This window comes from Triticum dicoccoides, chromosome 5B (assembly GCF_002162155.2).
Source record: "Triticum dicoccoides isolate Atlit2015 ecotype Zavitan chromosome 5B, WEW_v2.0, whole genome shotgun sequence".
Taxonomy (NCBI): Eukaryota; Viridiplantae; Streptophyta; class Magnoliopsida; order Poales; family Poaceae; genus Triticum; species Triticum dicoccoides.
Window position 1 is genome coordinate 326,139,623 of NC_041389.1, and position 21,907 is coordinate 326,161,529.

The following is a 21,907-nucleotide window of genomic DNA, read 5'->3' on the forward strand; positions in this document are numbered from 1 at the left end:
CGTACGAGCATGGTTGCAACTTATTTTGAAACATTAAAGTTTCTCAGATTAGAATAAGCAGATATTTTTTAATTGCTGAACATGGGTTGGTGATTTACTTTCTTAGGGTATTTTTTCGAATCTTACATTCCCAATTAGGATTCCTACGTTTCATAACTGGGAGGTTGGCAGGCTCGTGCTCCTGTGCTCTTGAGGGCAACTTCTTACGTTGCCTCAGTTTTCCTTACCTTTCCATCTATGTTTCTTACCGCATGGTTTAAAGAAAAAAGCCTCACGAATGGGGGTAGGCTCACGATGTAAATAACTCGCATACAAAAGGTAATATTACGGTGTTCCGTTTTGCTTTACGGAACAGAGAGGTTCCCTTTTGACGCTGTAATTTTACTTCACATGCTTTTCTTTCCTACCTTCTGAATTGTGGCCGTGGAAGATGGGTGGGGTGAGGAATAAGAATTCCTGCCAAACGCACTAGCACCTCCATCGCTCACCTTTTTTTTACAGGATCCAGCGCCCATTGAAGTAAAATTTTGCCCGCTCCCACCTTCAGCCGATGTAATTTATCGTTTTGGTATATATGCGTGGACGGTTATTCTTTTAGTCGTGGGTTCGTGGCGTTTCTAATTGCAGGCGGTAGCGGCCGGAGGTCTCGGCGGCGAGCGGCCGCAGCGCGGAGGAGCGTGGTGTCCTTCGGCGGCGATTCCACCGATCCCCTTCGCCTCCGGTGGCTGATTAGGTGTCGGCTTCCTGATGGGAACACGGATCTGTCCACAGAGGTATGTTTTAGGTCTCTACGATCTAGGTTTTGGGGTCCTGATGGTGGTAGGTAGGCTAGGACGAAGCGGAATAAAGGGATCTCTTCGGCCTCTTCCTCGTCCTGCCGGTGTGGCCTGTGTAGATGGCGCCAGGCCGGCGAGGGTAGGGCTCTCGACTTCCTACTTGTGGCGCTTTGTATATGAGTCATGAGCTGGCCGACGTTCCATCCAATTCAAGAGGCTGCGGCCAGTCCAGGGTCTCATGAGCACGGGCAGGTTCCCTGGCCGTGGCTGGGTGATTCTTCCAGCTCACAAAGGCCATGTATGGCGATGGTGCTCCAGACGCCCTTGTATGTTTGGGCTATTTTGGTTTTACTTCCATGTGTGTAGGTGGGGATTGCACGGTAGGAGGAGAGAAACCTCAATCCTAATGCTTTCCGCACCAAACTTCCAATCAACATCCACATACGTTTCACCTGGTCGTGTTCCTCCCAAGTTGCTAATATGGTTTTCAGTTTTTGCAGAGGCTGTAGATAGAAGAGATCATGAGGCTGAACATCCTGTCCAATCAGGTAATTAGAATTTACCATATATCCTTGACTGTGTGCTTGCTTTCGTGCAAGTAACATTTTTTATCAGGAACACCCTGATTTTTGCACAGAGATGGGTGGTCATGGATTCAAAGAAGGCGGAGTAGTCATGTAGTGTCGCTGGTGTTTCTCGGTTTCAGGTTATGTTTGGCCATTGGCATGCATATTGATGCGCCATGCATCTCCTTTCATCATGATGGTCAGCGACCGGGTCTTCGCCGCCGGAGCTGTTCAGTATCACCTACTCTCGGTCAGTATACATAACTACGTAGCAATTTACTCTCTTGAGGCGAATTATTGTGTATTAAATTTTGATTTCTGTCCAAAATTTAGTTGTTTTCGTCATAGCTAAACTACAATATTAATACTGACATTACAATCTTTTATTTCATTCCAACAATTTAGTTCCTCTCTGTCAGTAGTAGATTGTGTTCTGGTCTAAATTGATAAGCTATGTGGAGTTAGAAGTGTGTTATATAGATCATGAAATCCATGCTTAGGTTCTTTTGTGTGCAGGTTACATTTTCTAGACATATAGGTAGCCAATTACTGGTTTCAGGACTACGTCATAGATTCGTGCATTGCACCATATCATTTCACTAGCTGGTAAGTTGTGCGAAAAGAAGTTAAAAAGCTAATGATCATGGTGTTCAGTGTTATAGACTACAAGCATGCTAGAAAACAAATTCAGAACTAGCAAAAAAAAAAAAAAGAATTGAGTTCGTCGCGATAACAATTTTCAGGAAACAATGGCTATTTCATATATATGATGGTGATTTTTGGCGACTATTTCGGGGAAAAAAACTTAGGCTATGTTTGGTAGCAAAGTATCAGAAAAAACAAAGTATCAAAAATTACAGTAATTTAATCAGTAGGCACACAATACCATAGTTTTAACTTAACAAAGTTTTTCTGGAGTATTCAGAGTACAGACCACATGTTTGGCCACAGCACACAATGCTGTAAAATTTGCTGGCTAGCCGTTAATTAGGCTGTCGCATGCTGTAGTAGCGAGATGAAAAAATAGTGGATGGAAGTAGCACCGTGGTGTAGTACTAGAATATATGGATCGACTAGATTAACGATGATTAGCGGCAGCGACGGCGGCGGAGTAATTAGCAAATGGATAATGAGAAGTAGTAGAAGTAGGAGGAAATAAGGATTCATCCTTTGCAGATAGTTTTCGTAGGAAAATGCTAATCAATTTATTAGCAAATGGATAACGGGAACTAGTAGAACTGTACTAATCAATTTGTAGGAAAATACTCCTTTCATTTAAAATATTAGGCATATAGTTTTTGTAACTTTACTTTTAGATATGTTTTCTCTTGTATTCCCTCATTTCTATACTCTCTTTCTCTCCCATATTTATTTACGGATGCTATGGTCATTTCACTGAACATCGTTTTTGTTCTGTGCCCTGTTTAATCCCCATTCTTGATCAAACATAGCTTATAAAAAAATGAAGGGTGATCTAGTTATTTTGTACACACAGTAATTAGTAAGTATTTGTGTTATGTGTGTACGTTGGTACTAGCAATTGCCGATGTGGTAGTTTGATAAATGAAGCTAGAAAACAGCTAGCGGTATCCAGCAAGGATAGGACAGGAGATGTCAAATTTATAAGTTTCCAAATGGCCGCCCAGAATGTGTAATAATCAAGATTGGCGAAATATTCAGTTTGCAGTACACATGTATCACAGCTCAAACATACCAATTACATGTGAATTGCGCTTCTTGTTCTGACATCATTGCATTTCATGATCATCGGTATTTATTTCTATGCAGTTACAACATTAGTTCGAATGGCAGCTGGATTTGGATTTATTGTTAGGCTTACTTTGTTTTTGTGTCCTATAAACAGGGTGAAGCTCGGCGAGAGAGGCCCTATAGTTTACAAATATTCGTGGAGCTCTCACAGTGGCAGACAGAGAGAGGAGCTACTCCAGCATTGCACGGCTGACAGCAAGTGACTAATGCCCTAATCTTGTTGTGTAAATTAATGCAACTAGCGTTAACTTGTAGAGCATCATGTTGTTAGAATAGTTCTAAGGTCACCGTGTGATTTCGTTTACATTTTTGCTTGCTTGCCGGTGTACCAAACAAGATGCAAGATGGCATATAATGTATTTTTACATTGAATCATGGATGGTGCATTGGTGACATTTTCTTTAGAGTATGATGATCATCTTTGTTTTACATCGTCTCCCAACTTTATTTTGTTCTTATGTCGGCTTCAAAATTCCTCTACATTGGTGGTTGGCAAAATGAGTGGAGTAGTATATTTCTTCGTCAGGTCGCTATGTTGGTGGTTGGCAAGATAACATAATGCACGTGCTGAGTGACGTAAGATGGCGGCGAACAACGATGACCTGAGAAGCATCTCGGCCGAATCGGCTGGCCGACGACGGGGTGCAGGACAACGACCTGGAGAAGCATCTCATCTTGCTCTCCGTAGTCTATCCGCTCTCTATGGTCATTTCTCTGGTAGTTGACTTGAAGATTTCCTTCTTCAAAGAAATTCATTGATGATTGAGCAGAAAAACTGACTTAGAGGGAGTGCCATAGAGCCCGTATGGGCAGAGGTAATTTAAGTAGCTTGTCCGCTGTAAAATTACATGGCAGGCAAAACAAACTAGCTAAGACTACGTTGCATGGAAAAATAAAACTGAATGGGTTCGTCACATGCACGATGTAACTCACCTCCATTCATCTTGTAAAATTACCTCACAAGGCCTTCTGCTTACGGTGGTTTCAGAGGGACACGCTCATTGCTCCAAATTGTAATTTTACCTCCCAGGACCTTTTTCTTTGGGTGCGCTTAGTTGTGGTGTGAGTAGGGTGTATGAAGAGGCTGGGGTGAGGAATAACAATTCCTCACCCGGGGTGACGAATAGCGTATATATATATATATATATATATATATATATATATATATATATATATATATATATATATATATATATATATAGGAAAATGGGTCAGTACTCCTAGGAGTACATACTCCCAGGTCCGATTCAACCTCCCGTGCGACCCACAACATGCCTCGCCTCCTGTACCACCCACGGCGTGCCTCCTCATAAAATTAGGTGAGATAATTATTTAAGTTGTTGGAACAAAATCCTTTTTTATAGGAATACAGAACGTCAGCCTTGAAGCTAATCTCATCGATCTATTATTCTCGCGCATGCCTCGCTCAGACGGCGGCTGACCTAATTCTTGTAGCTTCGTCGCCGCGGACGGCGGCTCCCTGCATGCATCGGCATGAAACAAGACGACGCCCCCGTTTTTGCCCAGCAGGTCTCCGGCGTCGAGCGCTCTCCACCGGCCACTCCCCCCGTCAGAATCAGCCATGACTCACATGGGGTATACTGCTTATCATCGATCTTAGCTCTTGTGTAACTAGATGCATGTCCATATTCTATGGTCCAAGTCTGAACTTTCCACGAGCAAAGCAAATATCTCTCTTCCTCGTATTGTTGTTCAGTATGTAGACTAGTTGAAATTGAATCTGTACAATTTTGCTCACCCCGTTTTTGCCCAGCAGGTCATTGTTGTTCAGTCTGTAGACTAGTTGAAATTGAATCTGTACAATTTTGCTCACCCCCGTTTTTGCCCAGCAGGTCTCCGGTGTTGAGCGCTCTCCACCGGCCACTCCCCCCGTCAGAATCAGCCACGACTCACACGGGGTATGCTGCTTATCATCGATCTTACCTCTCGTGTAACTAGATGCATGTCCATATTCTATCAGTCCAAGTCTGAACTTTCCACGAGCAAAGCAAAATCTCTCTTCCTCGTTTTGTTGTTCAGTATGTAGACTAGTTGTAATTGAATCTGTACAATTTTGATCGTAGTGTCTCCACTCCCAGCCATACACGTCCAGGAAAGGCACCTTGTCACGCAGCGCTACTCGTGTCATTGATAAATACCGCCGCAAGAGAGCCACAAATAAGTCGACGAAAGGCAATGCAACTAGCACCAGAATAAATTCAAGATGCCAACCAAAGTGTGTCATTAGTTTGATTAACGGTTTTGATGACATGAAAAAGGATCTTGTCCGTCAAACAGGGCTTCACGGCATCCTTCAGCTGAAGTTAACTAAAGTTAACAGACAGTATGGCGCCTGGCTTCTGAGCAAGATTGATGTTGATTCATGTGCCATCGTAGCTGATGTTCATAAAGTGGTTCCCTTCTCTGTGAGGGACGTTAATTCAGTCTTGGGTGTACCATGCAGCGGGAGAACCATTGAGACCTGTAACCAAGATGAGGTAGAAAGGAGTAAGAGGATTCTTTGTGATATTTTTGAGGTTCCACACTTTTCACAGGTTACTGTTAAGTTGTTGGAGACAATTCTTAATAAACAATATTCATATCCGATGAGCTTAAAGGACCAACGATCGTTCAAGGCGGCATTTGTCCTTTATGTCATGACAAAGTTCTTGGCTCCGCAATCACTGGCAAACTACATTTCCACAAGGTATATCAGCGCAGTAGCTGATATTGACAATATCTCATCATACAACTGGGCACAGTTCATCGTCGACGACCTCTTGAATTCTGCCAGCTTGATGCCCAAACGATTTCATAATTCTTCTCAAGTATCAATTAACGGGTGTATACTATTCCTCCAGGTGTGTGTTCGCATTATAATCACATTTTCCTTCATACAATCCTGCACTATTACACACCATGTACCTAATTGCAGATAGTATATACCTTCCACTAAGCATATACCTACTTTTGTTACTAAATTTATATAACCAATGTTTCCTACAGACAATTTATCTGGACCATATTATGCCATCAAATGACGATGTCAACTGTGAAACCAGTCCTAGGATTGCGGCATTTGATGATGACCTCGTCACCCGCATTATCATGAATGACATGAAGTGCAAACACAACATTGGGTTCCCTTTCCCTCAGTTTGGGAAGCTGCAGGTCAGCTATGTTTTAATCAATTTAATTGTCAAATTATCATTAATTTTTGTACTAATTATTTTACTTTTTGTTAGCTCATGAAACCACCAAGTATTTACTCCCGTGCACCAGAAGAGGGCTCTCAAGAAAATCATCATTCGACTCCGAGCGCAACCATTAACCAACCACGTGTCTCCAACATTTCAGAATACTTGCAGACACGTTTCAAATCAACTAAATTACGGTCGATATATGGAGAAGAGGTAACAATTTATTTCCGATGCTCTGACTAAAATAAAGTCACAACCAAGCACTCATCACACATTATATGTTCACATAATTGGTTTTTCAGGCTTCTTCTTCCATTAAGGATGCAATCACCAGTGCTGAAGGACAATTTTCATCTATTTTGCAAGATATTTCAGATTTTGAAAACTTTTCTCACAATCCAGTAGCCATTGAAGCAACTCAAAAACTTAACAAAATTCTGGTTACTACTGTTTTCAATTCGATAAAAATTGCAGTAAGGGCCACCCTTCGTAATGTTCTTTCGGACAACCACAATAGGTCCGGCGGTCTGGGCAGTCATGGTGCACTTCATTCGAACCCCCCATCAGGTACATCTCAACATATCATCATCCATACATATCAGATATACCTCTACCAACTACATTCATATGCTTCAATTATACATAGCTAATCTGGTTACTCAACCTTAACTCACCCAGTAGTACTTCAACCACCATTTTAAATTAGTTATATTTCTCTGTTTTCAGGCCTTACCCCACCATCCTTCAGCAAGTATACTGCTTCACCATGCCAACATACAAGCACGCTTGACAGGGATCATCCACAACCGGCATCTCAAGGCAACATTGGTTCATGTAGCACAACAAGTAATATGTACAACAATCTAGCATCCCGCACTCCACCAACCACTCATAATGCTTCTGGTAATTTTTCTTTCCCATTGTACTTTTTTCCACAACTTCATATGTTGCAATTCCTAACTAATCCTTCTATTCGTACCAGCCTCACCAAGCAAGCAGAAATCGTCAATCTCCCAGCATCTGCTGCTCGCCTGGCACAAGAGTGGACCGTCGCACTAAGTGCGGAGGATACCAATGGAGATGAACAACAACGTAGATACATAGTACAAAACCCACCATCCCACCTTCTAAGAGATAAAAACACCCGAAAAATAAATCGAAACAAGAAACTTTTGTCCCCCTTTCAGACCAAGCAATGCTCAATAACACGTATTGATACGCGGGTAGCCCGCTCAACTTATTCGTACATTCAAGAAATATCAAATGAAGCCTTGTTGGAGTGAGTATTAGTATAAAAGGTTCAATTTCTCAATGCACTTATTTTCTGACATTTAACTAATATTATTATGCTCTCATCACCAGTGAAGTATGGCTTCAAAGTTCTTGTCCGTTCAACATCTCCATGAAGTTACGCACTCTCCAGCAATCCATTGCTCGTCGTGGCTGGATGGATACCGACTGCTTAAATTTTGCGATCCGCAAAATGTTCTTCGATGATGTGGAGCGGTTCGAGGGAACAAACTGAAGGAAATATGCCCTAGAGGCAATAATAAAGTTATTATTTATTTCCTTATAATCATGATAAATGTTTATTATTCATGCTAGAATTGTATTAACCGGAAACATAATACATGTGTGAATACATAGACAAACAAAGTGTCACTAGTATGCCTCTACTTGACTAGCTCGTTAATCAAAGATGGTTATGTTTCCTGACCATGAACAATGACTTGTTATTTGATTAACGAGGTCACATCATTAGTAGAATGATCTGATTGACATGACCCATTCCATTAGCTTAGCACCCGATCGTTTAGTATGTTGCTATTGCTTTCTTCATGACTTATACATGTTCCTATGACTATGAGATTATGCAACTCCCGTTTGCCGGAGGAACACTTTGGGTGCTACCAAACGTCACAACGTAAATGGGTGATTATAAAGGAGAATTACAGGTGTCTCCAAAGGTAGATGTTGGGTTGGCGTATTTCGAGATTAGGATTTGTCACTCCGATTGTCGGAGAGGTATCTCTGGGCCCTCTCGGTAATGCACATCACATAAGCCTTGCAAGCATTGCAACTAATGAGTTAGTTGCAAGATGATGTATTACGGAACGAGTAAAGAGACTTGTCGGTAACGAGATTGAACTAGGTATTGGATACCGACGATCGAATCTCGGGCAAGTAACATACCGATGACAAAGGGAACAACGTATGTTGTTATGCGGTCTGACCGATAAAGATCTTCGTAGAATATGTAGGAGCCAATATGGGCATCCAGGTCCCGCTATTGGTTATTGACCGGAGACGTGTCTCGGTCATGTCTACATTGTTCTCGAACCCGTAGGGTCCGCACGCTTAAGGTTACGATGACAGTTACATTATGAATTTATGCGTTTTGATGCACCGAAGGTTGTTCGGAGTCCCGGATGTGATCACGGACATGACGAGGAGTCTCGAAATGGTCGAGACGTAAAGATTGATATATTGGATGACTATATTCGGACACCGGAAGGGTTCCGGAAGAGTATCGGATAAAACCGGAGCACCGGGGGGTTACCGGAACCCCCCGGGGGGTTAATGGGCCTTATGGGCCTAATGTGGAGAAGAGGAAGGGGCTGCCAGGGCAGGCCGCGCGCCCCCTCTCCCCCTAGTCCGAATTGGACAAGGAGGGAGGGGCGGCGCCCCCCCTTTCCTTCTCTCCCTCCACCTCTCCTAGTTGGACAAGGAACGGGAGGGGAGTCCTACTCCCGGTAGGAGTAGGACTCCTCCTGCGCGCCTCCTCTAGGCCGGCCGCACCCTCCCCCTTGGATCCTTTATATACGGGGGCAGGGGAGCACCCTAGAACACACAAGTTGATCCACGTGATCTGTTCCTTAGCCGTGTGCGGTGCCCCCTGCCACCATATTGCTCGATAATACTGTAGCGGAGTTTAGGCGAAGCCCTGCTGCTGTAGTTCATCAAGATCATCACCACACCGTCGTGCTGACGGAACTCTTCCCCGACACTTTGCTGGATCGGAGTCCGGGGATCGTCATCGAGCTGAACGTGTGCTCGAACTCGGAGGTGCCGTAGTTTCGGTGCTTGATCGGTTGGATCGTGAAGACGTATGACTACTTCCTCTACGTCGTGTCATCGCTTCCGCAGTCGGTCTGTGTTGGGTACGTAGACAACACTCTCCACCTCGTTGCTATGCATCACATGATCTTGCATGTGCGTAGGAATTTTTTTGAAATTACTACGAAACCCAACAGTGGCATCCGAGCCTAGGTTATTTATGTTGATGTTATATGCACGAGTAGAACACAAGTGAGTTGTGGACGATACAAGTCATACTGCCTACCAGCATGTCATACTATGGTTCGGCGGTATTGTTGGACGAGACGACCCCGACCAACCTTACGCGTACGCTTACGCGAGACCGGTTCCCTCGACGTGCTTTGCACAGAGATGGCTTGCGGGCGACTGTCTCTCCAACTTTAGTTGAACCAAGTATGGCTACGCCCGGTCCTTGCGAAGGTTAAAACGGAGTCTATTTGACAAACTATCGTTGTGGTTTTGATGCGTAGGTGAGATTGGTTCTTACTTAAGCCCGTAGCAGCCACGTAAAACATGCAACAACAAAGTAGAGGACGTCTAACTTGTTTTTACAGGGCATGTTGTGATGTGATATGGTCAAGGCATGATGCTGAATTTTATTGTATGAGATGATCATGTTTTGTAACCGAGTTATCGGCAACTGGCAGGAGCCATATGGTTGTCGCTTTATTGTATGCAATGCAATTGCGATGTAATGCTTTACTTTATTACTAAACGGTAGTGATAGTCGTGGAAGCATAAGATTGGCGAGACGACAACGATGCTACGATGGAGATCAAGGTGTCGCGCCGGTGACGATGGTGATCATGACGGTGCTTCGGAGATGGAGATCACAGGCACAAGATGATGATGGCCATATCATATCACTTATATTGATTGCATGTGATGTTTATCTTTTATGCATCTTATCTTGCTTTGGTTGACGGTAGCATTATAAGATGATCTCTCACTAAATTATCAAGAAGTGTTCTCCCTGAGTATGCACCGTTGCGAAAGTTCTTCGTGCTGAGACACCACGTGATGATCGGGTGTGATAGGCTCTATGTTCAAATACAACGGGTGCAAAACAGTTGCGCACGCAGAATACTCAGGTTAAACTTGACGAGCCTAGCATATGCAGATATGGCCTCGGAACACGGAGACCGAAAGGTCGAGCGTGAATCATATAGTAGATATGATCAACATAACGATGTTCACCATTGAAAACTACTCCATCCCACGTGATGATCGGACATGGTTTAGTTGATTTGGATCACGTAATCACTTAGAGGATTAGAGGGATGTCTATCTAAGTGGGAGTTCTTTAGTAATATAATTAATTGAACTTAAATTTATCATGAACTTAGTCCCTGATAGTATCTTGCTTGTATATGTTGATTGTAGATAAATGGCTCGTGCTGTTGTTCCGTTGAATTTTAATGCGTTCCTTGAGAAAGCAAAATTGAAAGATGATGGTAGAAATTACACGGACTGGGTCCGTAACTTGAGGATTATCCTCATTGCTGCTCAGAAGAATTACGTCCTGGAAGCACCGCTGGGTGCCAGGCCTGCTGCTGGAGCAACACCAGATGTTGTGAACATCTGGCAGAGCAAAGCTGATGACTACTCGATAGTTCAGTGTGCCATGCTTTACGGCTTAGAATCGGGGCTTCAACGACGTTTTGAACGTCATGGAGCATATGAGATGTTCCAGGAGTTGAAGTTGATATTTCAAGCAAATGCCTGGATTGAGAGATATGAAGTCTCCAATAAGTTCTATAGCTGCAAGATGGAGGAGAACAGTTCTGTCAGTGAGCATATACTCAAAATGTCTGGGTATAATAATCACTTGATTCAATTGGGAGTTAATCTTCCAGATGATTGCGTCATTGACAGAATTCTCCAATCACTGCCACCAAGCTACAAGAGCTTCGTGATGAACTATAATATGCAAGGGATGAACAAGACTATTCCCGAGCTCTTCGCAATGCTGAAAGCTGCGGAGGTAGAAATCAAGAAAGAGCATCAAGTGTTGATGGTCAACAAGACCACTAGTTTCAAGAAAAAGGGCAAAGGAAAGAAGAAGGGGAACTTCAAGAAGAACAGCAAGCTAGTTGCTGCTCAAGAGAAGAAACCCAAGTCTGGACCTAAGCCTGAAACTGAGTGCTTCTACTGCAAGCAGACTGGTCACTGGAAGCGGAACTGCCCCAAGTATTTGGCGGATAAGAAGGATGGCAAGGTGAACAAAGGTATATGTGATATACATGTTACTGATGTGTACCTTACTAATGCTCGCAGTAGCATCTGGGTATTTGATACTGGTTCTGTTGCTAATATTTGCAACTCGAAACAGGGGCTACGGATTAAGCGAAGATTGGCTAAGGACGAGGTGACGATGCGCGTGGGAAACGGTTCCAAAGTCGATGTGATCGCAGTCGGCACACTACCTCTACATCTACCTTCGGGATTAATATTAGACCTAAATAATTGTTATTTGGTGCCAGCGTTGAGCATGAACATTATATCTGGATCTTGTTTAATGCGAGACGGTTATTCATTTAAATCAGAGAATAATGGTTGTTCTATTTATATGAGTAATATCTTTTATGGTCATGCACCCTTGAAGAGTGGTCTATTCTTATTGAATCTCGATAGTAGTAATACACATATTCATAATGTTGAAGCCAAAAGATGCAGAGTTGATAATGAAAGTGCAACTTATTTGTGGCACTGTCGTTTAGGTCATATCGGTATAAAGCGCATGAAGAAACTCCATACTGATGGACTTTTGGAACCACTTGATTATGAATCACTTGGTACTTACGAACCGTGCCTCATGGGCAAGATGACTAAAACACCGTTCTCCGGTACTATGGAGAGAGCAACAGATTTGTTGGAAATTATACATATCGATGTATGTGGTCCGATGAATATTGAGGCTCGTGGCGGATATCGTTATTTTCTCACCTTCACAGATGATTTAAGCAGATATGGATATATCTACTTAATGAAGCATAAGTCTGAAACATTTGAAAAGTTCAAAGAATTTCAGAGTGAAGTTGAAAATCATCGTAACAAGAAAATAAAGTTTCTACGATCTGATCGTGGAGGAGAATATTTGAGTTACGAGTTTGGTGTACATTTGAAAAACTGTGGAATAGTTTCGCAACTCACGCCACCCGGAACACCACAGCGTAATGGTGTATCCGAACGTCGTAATCGTACTTTACTAGATATGGTACGATCTATGATGTCTCTTACAGATTTACCGCTATCATTTTGGGGTTATGCTTTAGAGACGGCCGCATTCACGTTAAATAGGGCACCATCAAAATCCGTTGAGACGACGCCTTATGAACTGTGGTTTGGCAAGAAACCAAAGTTGTCGTTTCTTAAAGTTTGGGGCTGCAATGCTTATGTGAAAAAGCTTCAACCTGATAAGCTCGAACCCAAATCGGAGAAATGTGTCTTCATAGGATACCCAAAGGAAACTGTTGGGTACACCTTCTATCACAGATCCGAAGGCAAGACATTCGTTGCTAAGAATGGATCCTTTCTAGAGAAGGAGTTTCTCTCGAAAGAAGTGAGTGGGAGGAAAGTAGAACTTGACGAGGTAACTGTACCTGCTCCCTTACTGGAAGTAGTTCATCACAGAAAACTGTTTCAGTGACACCTACACCAGTTAGTGAGGAAGCCAATGATAATGATCATGAAACTTCAGATCAAGATACTACTGAACCTCGTAGATCAACCAGAGTAAGATCCGGGCCAGAGTGGTACGGTAATCCTGTTCTGGAAGTCATGCTACTAGATCATGATGAACCTACGAACAATGAAGAAGCGATGGTGAGCCCAGATTCCGCAAAGTGGCTTGAAGCCATGAAATCTAAGATGGGATCCATGTATGAGAACAAAGTATGGACTTTGGTTGACTTGCCCAATGATCGGCAAGCAATTGAGAATAAATGGATCTTTAAGAAGAAGACTGACGCTGATGGTAATGTTACTGTCTACAAAGTTCGACTTGTCGCAAAAGGTTTTCGGCAAGTTCAAGGGATTGACTATGATGAGACCTTCTCACCCGTAGCGATGCTTAAGTCCGTCCGAATCATGTTAGCGATTGCCGCATTTTATGATTATGAAATTTGGCAGATGGATGTCAAAACTGCATTCCTGAATGGATTTCTGGAAGAAGAGTTGTATATGATGCAACCGGAAGGTTTTGTCGATCCAAAGGGAGCTAACAAAGTGTGCAAGCTCCAGCGATCCATTTATGGACTGGTGCAAGCCTCTCGGAGTTGGAATAAACGTTTTGATAGTGTGATCAAAGCATTTGGTTTTATACAGACTTTCGGAGAAGCCTGTATTTACAAGAAAGTGAGTGGGAGCTCTGTAGCATTTCTGATATTATATGTGGATGACATATTGCTGATTGGAAATGATATAGAATTTCTGGATAGCATAAAGGGATACTTGAATAAAAGTTTTTCAATGAAAAACCTCGGTGAAGCTGCTTACATATTAGGCATTAAGATCTATAGGGATAGATCAAGACGCTTAATTGGACTTTCACAAAGCACATACCTTGACAAAATTTTGAAAAAGTTCAAAATGGATCAAGCAAAGAAAGGGTTCTTGCCTGTGTTACAAGGTGTGAAGTTGAGTAAGACTCAATGCCCGACCACTGCAGAAGATAGAGAGAATATGAAAGATATTCCCTATGCATCAGCCATAGGCTCTATCATGTATGCAATGCTGTGTACCAGACCTGATGTGTGCCTTGCTATAAGTTTAGCAGGGAGGTACCAAAGTAATCCAGGAGTTGATCACTGGACAGCGGTCAAGAACATCCTGAAATACCTGAAAAGGACTAAGGATATATTTCTCGTATATGGAGGTGACAAAGAGCTCACCGTAAAAGGTTACGTTGATGCAAGCTTTGACACTGATCCGGATGATTCTAAATCGCAAACCGGATACGTGTTTACATTAAACGGTGGAGCTGTCAGTTGGTGCAGTTCTAAACAAAGCGTCGTAGCGGGATCTACATGTGAAGCGGAGTACATAGCTGCTTCGGAAGCAGCAAACGAAGGAGTCTGGATGAAGGAGTTCATATCCGATCTAGGTGTCATACCTAATGCATCGGGTCCAATGAAAATCTTTTGTGACAATACTGGTGCAATTGCCTTGGCAAAGGAATCCAGATTTCACAAAAGGACCAAACACATCAAGAGACGCTTCAACTCCATCCAGGATCTAGTACAGGTGGGAGACATAGAGATTTGCAAGATACATACGGATCTGAATGTTGCAGACCCGTTGACTAAGCCTCTTCCACGAGCAAAACATGATCAACACCAAGGCTCCATGGGTGTTAGAATCATTACAGTGTAATCTAGATTATTGACTCTAGTGCAAGTGGGAGACTGAAGGAAATATGCCCTAGAGGCAATAATAAAGTTATTATTTATTTCCTTATAATCATGATAAATGTTTATTATTCATGCTAGAATTGTATTAACCGGAAACATAATACATGTGTGAATACATAGACAAACAAAGTGTCACTAGTATGCCTCTACTTGACTAGCTCGTTAATCAAAGATGGTTATGTTTCCTGACCATGAACAATGAGTTGTTATTTGATTAACGAGGTCACATCATTAGTAGAATGATCTGATTGACATGACCCATTCCATTAGCTTAGCACCCGATCGTTTAGTATGTTGCTATTGCTATCTTCATGACTTATACATGTTCCTACGACTATGAGATTATGCAACTCCCGTTTGCCGGAGGAACACTTTGGGTGCTACCAAACGTCACAACGTAAATGGGTGATTATAAAGGAGCATTACAGGTGTCTCCAAAGGTAGATGTTGGGTTGGCGTATTTCGAGATTAGGATTTGTCACTCTGATTGTCGAAGAGGTATCTCTGGGCCCTCTCTGTAATGCACATCACATAAGCCTTGCAAGCATTGCAATAATGAGTTAGTTGCAAGATGATGTATTACGGAATGAGTAAAGAGACTTGCCGGTAACGAGATTGAACTAGGTATTGGATACCGACGATCGAATCTCGGGCAAGTAACATACCGATGACAAAGGGAACAACGTATGTTGTTATGCGGTCTGACCGATAAAGATCTTCGTAGAATATGTAGGAGCCAATATGGGCATCCAGGTCCCGCTATTGGTTATTGACCGGAGACGTGTCTCGGTCATGTCTACATTGTTCTCGAACCCGTAGGGTCCGCACGCTTAAGGTTACGATGACAGTTACATTATGAGTTTATGCGTTTTGATGTACCGAAGGTTGTTCGGAGTCCCGGATGTGATCACGGACATGACGAGGAGTCTCGAAATGGTCGAGACGTAAAGATTGATATATTGGATGACTATATTCGGACACCGGAAGGGTTCCGGAAGAGTATCGGATAAAACCGGAGCACCGGGGGGTTACCGGAACCCCCCGGGGGGTTAATGGGCCTTATGGGCCTAATGTGGAGAAGAGGAAGGGGCTGCCAGGGCAGGCCGCGCGCCCCCTCTCCCCCTAGTCCGAATTGGACAAGGAGGGAGGGGCGGCGCCCCCCCTTTCCTTCTCTCCCTCCACCTCTCCTAGTTGGACAAGGAACGGGAGGGGAGTCCTACTCCCGGTAGGAGTAGGACTCCTCCTGCGCGCCTCCTCTAGGCCGGCCGCACCCTCCCCCTTGGATCCTTTATATACGGGGACAGGGGAGCACCCTAGAACACACTAGTTGATCCACGTGATCTGTTCCTTAGCCGTGTGCGGTGCCCCCTGCCACCATATTGCTCGATAATACTGTAGCGGAGTTTAGGCGAAGCCCTGCTGCTGTAGTTCATCAAGATCGTCACCACACCGTCGTGCTGACGGAACTCTTCCCCGACACTTTGCTGGATCGGAGTCCGGGGATCGTCATCGAGCTGAACGTGTGCTCGAACTCGGAGGTGCCGTAGTTTCGGTGCTTGATCGGTTGGATCGTGAAGACGTACGACTACTTCCTCTACGTTGTGTCATCGCTTCCGCAGTCGGTCTGCGTTGGGTACGTAGACAACACTCTCTACCTCGTTGCTATGCATCACATGATCTTGCGTGTGCGTAGGAATTTTTTTAAAATTACTATGAAACCCAACACAAACTATTTGGGATGGAGACACTTCATAAACCTCGACTTTGCAGTAAGCCTTTATCTACAACACGATCACTCATTCCATTTTTTTACCCATGCTTAATTTGTAATGTGGCTGTAGAGCTTTGCCTTGGCGGGGGGTGAATTCTGGGTTCCAGAGCACCAGCTAGGACACTTCATTGGAACACACATACCTTATGATGTTTCACAAAGCCATCAGGTATCAACATATACTATATTGTGCACCACTTTTAAATGCTATCAGCTTTCTAACTTCATGGTCTCATTTTCCTTTCCAGATACTCATACCACTACATCTAGTTAATCACTATGCATTGTATGCATTCGACATGGAGAACAAGAAAATATCGATACTTGACTCGCTCAGTGCACTAGGCCCCTTCAACGAATCAAGATTATCTAGACATAACAAGACATGTCACACCATAGCATATCATCTCGCCGAGTGCATGAGGTTAGCTTTTCCTGGATGGGATGAGGACATACCTAGCTGGGGTATTGAGGTCGTAGAGAACATACCAGAACAACAAAACTCGTAAGTTCCCTTCGATTCAGTTGCTTTTTGAGTCGCCATCGCCAATTAATATAACATTCACGAACTACCAGGGATGATTGCGGTTTTCTTGTATTGAACTTCATGCGGAACTGGAATGGCCTCCGTCTAATTAATTTCATAAACGAGGTAACTATTTTCCTCAGTACTTACACATACATGGCAACTATTACTGGCACAACAAGCTCAACCTTTTCATCATCAACTTGTAATGCATGATTCTTATGACCTAAGGTGCACTTTTCTACTGGACTTGCTCACGTTCAAGACAAATGAGGCTTCTCTTCCAGATTGGGTTAAACTCCAGCTCAGCCAGCTTAGGGATTAGACTAGTAGACAACATTATCCGCACTCATTTCTAGTCCAACGTACTACTGTTTCAAACATTTCCATATAGATTTTCTTCGTTCGTAGCCAGTCACATTGTACTTTCCTTAACTATGTCATTGTAAGAGCATAATCTCCTTACTTTCAGAAATGAATATCACTCTCTATCATCTTACTTTATTCTCTGTGTTTTTCACCATATACCATTTAATTCAACAGGATCATACCTCCCGATCCTTGATAACAAACGACATACTACAAGTTTCTCAAAGCAGTACATACTCCAGTCCAGACAGTATATACCATTTCACTTCATCATACCCATTTCATTCAATGGAAACATACTTGAAAATTTACGGCTCACTACTATCTACACGTACCACAAAACCATTTACGACCAAAGAAAAATTCCACGAACATCCATTTTCACAAATTGTGTCGACTATATCTACAGAAATACTGATAACCAGTACCATTAATGTATGAAAACTGTTCACGCAAACTTCTGCAGTAACAATGCAAACCAATCAAGGCTAGAATAAAGACATATTCCAGAATTCGCAACACATGGTCCTTACAACCTATTCAGTCACAAATATAACTAAAAAAATAAAACCCCATAAACGCAACTATTCCTTGTAAACATACTTCCTCTTGTACGTGGACGGCTTCCCACATGTAGACTTATTATGTCCCGGGTCACCACAGTCTCCACAATACCTAATGATGTCAGACTCTTTCTTCCCAGAAGCATTGCCACCTTGCTTTGTGCTATCACTACTGCCACCCACTTTCTTACCACTCTTCTTTGTACTAGCTGCTTCCCCACCAGTTTTCCATCTTGTAGTTTTTGGCTTGCCTCTCGGACGATTCTTTATAGGTGGCAAAATATCTTCCATACTCACCCCTTCCTCGAATGGGCCTTCACTGACTTCATGGACATGGGGAGTACTATCTCCTTCTCCTGAGGTTCTATCACCATCAGCTATTGTAGGATCATGCGTCTGATTATGTCCCTCACCTTGAACTTCTGCCCCTTCCAGATTAGCCTGCTCTTCCTCCAGGCAGACCTTTCTAAGTTTTTCCACCAATTGAGATAGGTCTTCCATGGCAACCTTGTAAGCCTTCATGTATTTGTTACCAAGACGAGTTACCTCCTCTGATGTTGTATGGAGCACCAGATGTCTGTACGTCTGTGAAGCAGCGGCATCGACATCATCTTTGTAACCCTCCAGGAATGAAGGCACACAGTCTCTAGCATCCTTCCTCCATCGCTTCAAGACATACTGCTCTGGGATCTCAGCACAGCCATCATGTATCAGGACCTACAAAAACAATAAAAAATCATTATATGATTACATACTCAGTGTGTCCTCAATTTGCCACATAATATCATTACAGTGACATTTATCTACGTCACTATGGTAAGTATATGGTTATGGTGATAAGGTACTTACACTAAGCACATAACAACACAGTATACCCTTGTGCTCAAACATCTTACATACACACGAAAATGTCATGCTTTCAAGGTCTGCATACACTTCATAATGGTGCCGTCGCCAGATGTTCCGAGCAAAACCCCCAATACGTACTATTTTAAAAACACTCTCCTCATCAGTGGCGACGACCTTGAAGGACAAACTTTCCGATAGCTGCTCCACAAATAAGTTGAATACACCACGAGTATATACCTTTGAAGCATGTCTTTCCAATGGTGATCTAGTCTTCATAACAACTTTGTCCTGCAAGCTCAGTTGTATCACAATGTATCAAAATGATAAATTGCTAAACTAAAAAATGGAAGTAACAAAAATTGTACTTACATGTTTAGTATGAAATTCCTCATAATCTTCCATCTGTAATCTGTCTATGAAGAATCTCTCATACTTCTTTACGAAACCATTCATCGAAGAGGCCGGCATGACAAACCTTTTCAAGACATAATTAACTGACTCGCTCCTCTGTGTAGTTGTCATTCCAGCATAGAACAAGTGCCCAAAATAAGGGAATGCCCACTTTTCCCTGATATCCCACATCTGCTTCAGATACACACAATCTTCCAGCTTATACTCGGAAATTAATTCCTTCCATGCCCCCTCAAACTCATCTACTGTCAACATCTGAGTTAACACCTTGTGAAAGTCTTCTTTGAATGTTTCTCTAGTGCTGTAGATATTTCCACAATTTTCCCTCACCTTCTTAAGTATATGCCACTTGCAAACACGATGAGATGCTTTTGGAAAAACTTTTTTAATAGAGGCTGCCATCTGTTGGCAATTATCTGTCACAAAAGCCAAGGTACTCAGTACAATAAAGTAACATATATAGACTCTAAAATAACATAACAAACTTACCGGTAAGTATGCACTGCGGCTCCTTTCCATTCATGCACTTCCTGAACGTAGAGAACAACCAATTGAAAGACTCAACTGTCTCATCTCTAAGTAATGCACACCCAAACAATATGCTCTGAAAATGATTATTTACTCCTACAAACGGAGCAAATGGCATGTTGTAACTATTAGTCTTATATGTAGTATCAAACGTCACAACATCACCAAAGGCCTGAAAATTCCTCCTCGATACAGCATGAGACCAGAATATATTCTTCACACGGCATGCCTTGTCAACTTGCACACTATAGAAAAAATTGCTGGAATTGCTCTGCAACTCTTTGAAAAGATCAAGGGTCAGCTCTACATCTTCACTGCACTCATCCCTCTTGATAGCATAAGCTAGTCTGTCCATCATCCTACGTGAGAACGGGACCATTGAAGCTCCTCCACAAAACCCTGACAATAAACCATACATGTTGGTCGACCTCATACCGCTATCCACCATGTCGGCAATGACATGTCTAGTCCCCTCATCAATTTGATTATGTGACTTGTAATTCTTAGTCACACCAATTGTCTCCTTAAGCTCATGGTTATGGTCCTCTACAAACTTAGTCACTGTCCACGACCCCTCATCAGTTGGTCTATTAATCCTCAACATAGCGCCACAACCAACACGTACTGAAGGTTTTTTTGTCTTAGGATTTTTTCCCTACAAAAGAAAATAAAAAATCGATAGTTATACCACATTGTCAAACCAATATAGTCAGTCCCAAAGTATTATTATGTTAGTACTTACCTGATGCGAACAACAAAATTCCCGCATAGTCAATTTCTTCGATGCATTAAAACGCAGCTTCGATAATCGAATTCCAAAACCCATCCGCACTGCATAGATGTTGTACAGATTGAAAGCATCTCTTTCAGTCTTGAAACTTTATCCCACCTTAGGAACAAGGATCGCTGGATCCGCGTATTCAGGTGGGAGATCAAGTAATTCTTCTTCATTTTCTACCACAACCTTGATGTGGTATACAAAAAATAGTTGGTACAACAACTACATAAAGTATTAATAATCAAGCAAGTATATACTACAGACGATTCAATCTGTCAACGAGTATGTACTAGAAAAAGAAGGTATATATTCATCACACAAAAATGAAGTACATACTAATCAGGTAACGAAGTACCTGATTAAATAATGAGGTATATACTAATCATATACAACAGGAGGTACATACTAATAATATAAAAAAGGAGTATGTACTAATAAAAACAAATGAGTATGTTCGACATCTCATGCAAGTATATACTAAATTAGAATCGATAGGAAAACCCGTGCATGATAATAAAAAATAAACTAAATACTGATGAAAAGAAAATAGCACATACTCATGTTAAAATAATAAAAAAGCAGCATATACTCATCCATCATCTTAGAAGTACGACCTTCTAAAAACATAGGAGTATATTCGACACCTCATGGAAGTATTTACTACAAAGGAATCAATCTGTAAACAATTTCAATGTAACAAAATAAAGTATACACTAATGACAAAAAAACAAGTATATACTAATCGGCCAATGATGTAGTCGCACCCCAAAATGAAGTATATACTCCTAAATAAAAATTAGGACTATATGGAAACAACAATGGAGTATGCAGACCGCATTAACGTATGAACTGCTACTTGCAATCACCACTCATACCTCTCGACAGGGACGTCCGTATGATCCATTGCCGCTGGAAATCCTTCTATCGAATCAAATGATAACAAGAGATCCCTACACCCAGTATCATAAATTAGTATTTGTCATACTCGCCGCCGGCCGTATTCGTTGTACTCGGAAGACGTCGGCCGGCCGGCCGGGCGAACAAAGGAACAACGAAACACAGAAGACCAGCTCATATACCTGTTGCCATCGATCAAGGAGTCCTCCATTGGCATACCTTCCATTTCACCAGGGGTTGCATCCATCATATCTTCCCTTTCGCCTGTCGCGGGAACGATCTCTATTGACATACCTTCCGTTTCGCCGGTCGCTGGAACGATCTCCATTGACATACCTTCCATTTCGCCAGGGGTCGCATCCATCATACCTCCGGCGGCTTTTCTCCTATCCT

At 42.5% G+C, this 21,907-nt stretch overlaps 2 protein-coding genes and 1 long non-coding RNA gene across 10 annotated transcripts; 2 read left to right on the forward strand and 1 right to left on the reverse strand.

Moving 5' to 3' along the window:
* The first annotated feature begins 365 nt into the window (after nt 1-365).
* LOC119308704 lies at nt 366-3,516 on the forward strand. 6 transcript variants are annotated; one of them, XR_005150248.1, is made up of 5 exons: nt 375-519; nt 628-773; nt 1,268-1,324; nt 1,483-1,592; nt 3,207-3,516. It is a non-coding gene; the product is annotated as an uncharacterized LOC119308704 (long non-coding RNA). The 6 variants fall into 6 exon arrangements; XR_005150247.1 differs by having other exon boundaries at nt 376-519; nt 599-773; XR_005150250.1 differs by having other exon boundaries at nt 366-773; nt 1,392-1,592.
* A 1,018-nt stretch (nt 3,517-4,534) lies between these two features.
* LOC119305456 lies at nt 4,535-7,803 on the forward strand. Its single transcript, XM_037581964.1, has 9 exons — nt 4,535-4,708; nt 4,966-5,031; nt 5,212-5,973; nt 6,119-6,283; nt 6,358-6,525; nt 6,615-6,879; nt 7,039-7,215; nt 7,295-7,591; nt 7,675-7,803. Exons 1-8 carry the CDS (start codon nt 4,607-4,609, stop codon nt 7,369-7,371), a joined length of 1,782 nt encoding a protein of 593 aa, XP_037437861.1. The 5' UTR covers nt 4,535-4,606; the 3' UTR covers nt 7,372-7,591; nt 7,675-7,803.
* Nucleotides 7,804-17,860: 10,057 nt separating this feature from the next.
* LOC119305457 (protein FAR1-RELATED SEQUENCE 5-like) lies at nt 17,861-20,798 on the reverse strand. 3 transcript variants are annotated; one of them, XM_037581966.1, is made up of 5 exons: nt 20,582-20,798; nt 19,801-20,494; nt 19,270-19,727; nt 19,138-19,188; nt 17,861-18,768 (listed from the first exon to the last, which is right to left on the reverse strand). In XM_037581966.1, the coding sequence occupies exons 1-5, from the start codon at nt 20,663-20,665 to the stop codon at nt 18,073-18,075; spliced, it is 1,983 nt and encodes a 660-aa protein (XP_037437863.1). In that variant the 5' UTR covers nt 20,666-20,798; the 3' UTR covers nt 17,861-18,072. The 3 variants fall into 3 exon arrangements, with proteins under 3 accessions (XP_037437863.1, XP_037437862.1, XP_037437864.1); XM_037581965.1 differs by having other exon boundaries at nt 18,901-19,188; XM_037581967.1 differs by having other exon boundaries at nt 18,733-18,768; nt 18,986-19,188.
* Nucleotides 20,799-21,907: the final 1,109 nt, after the last annotated feature.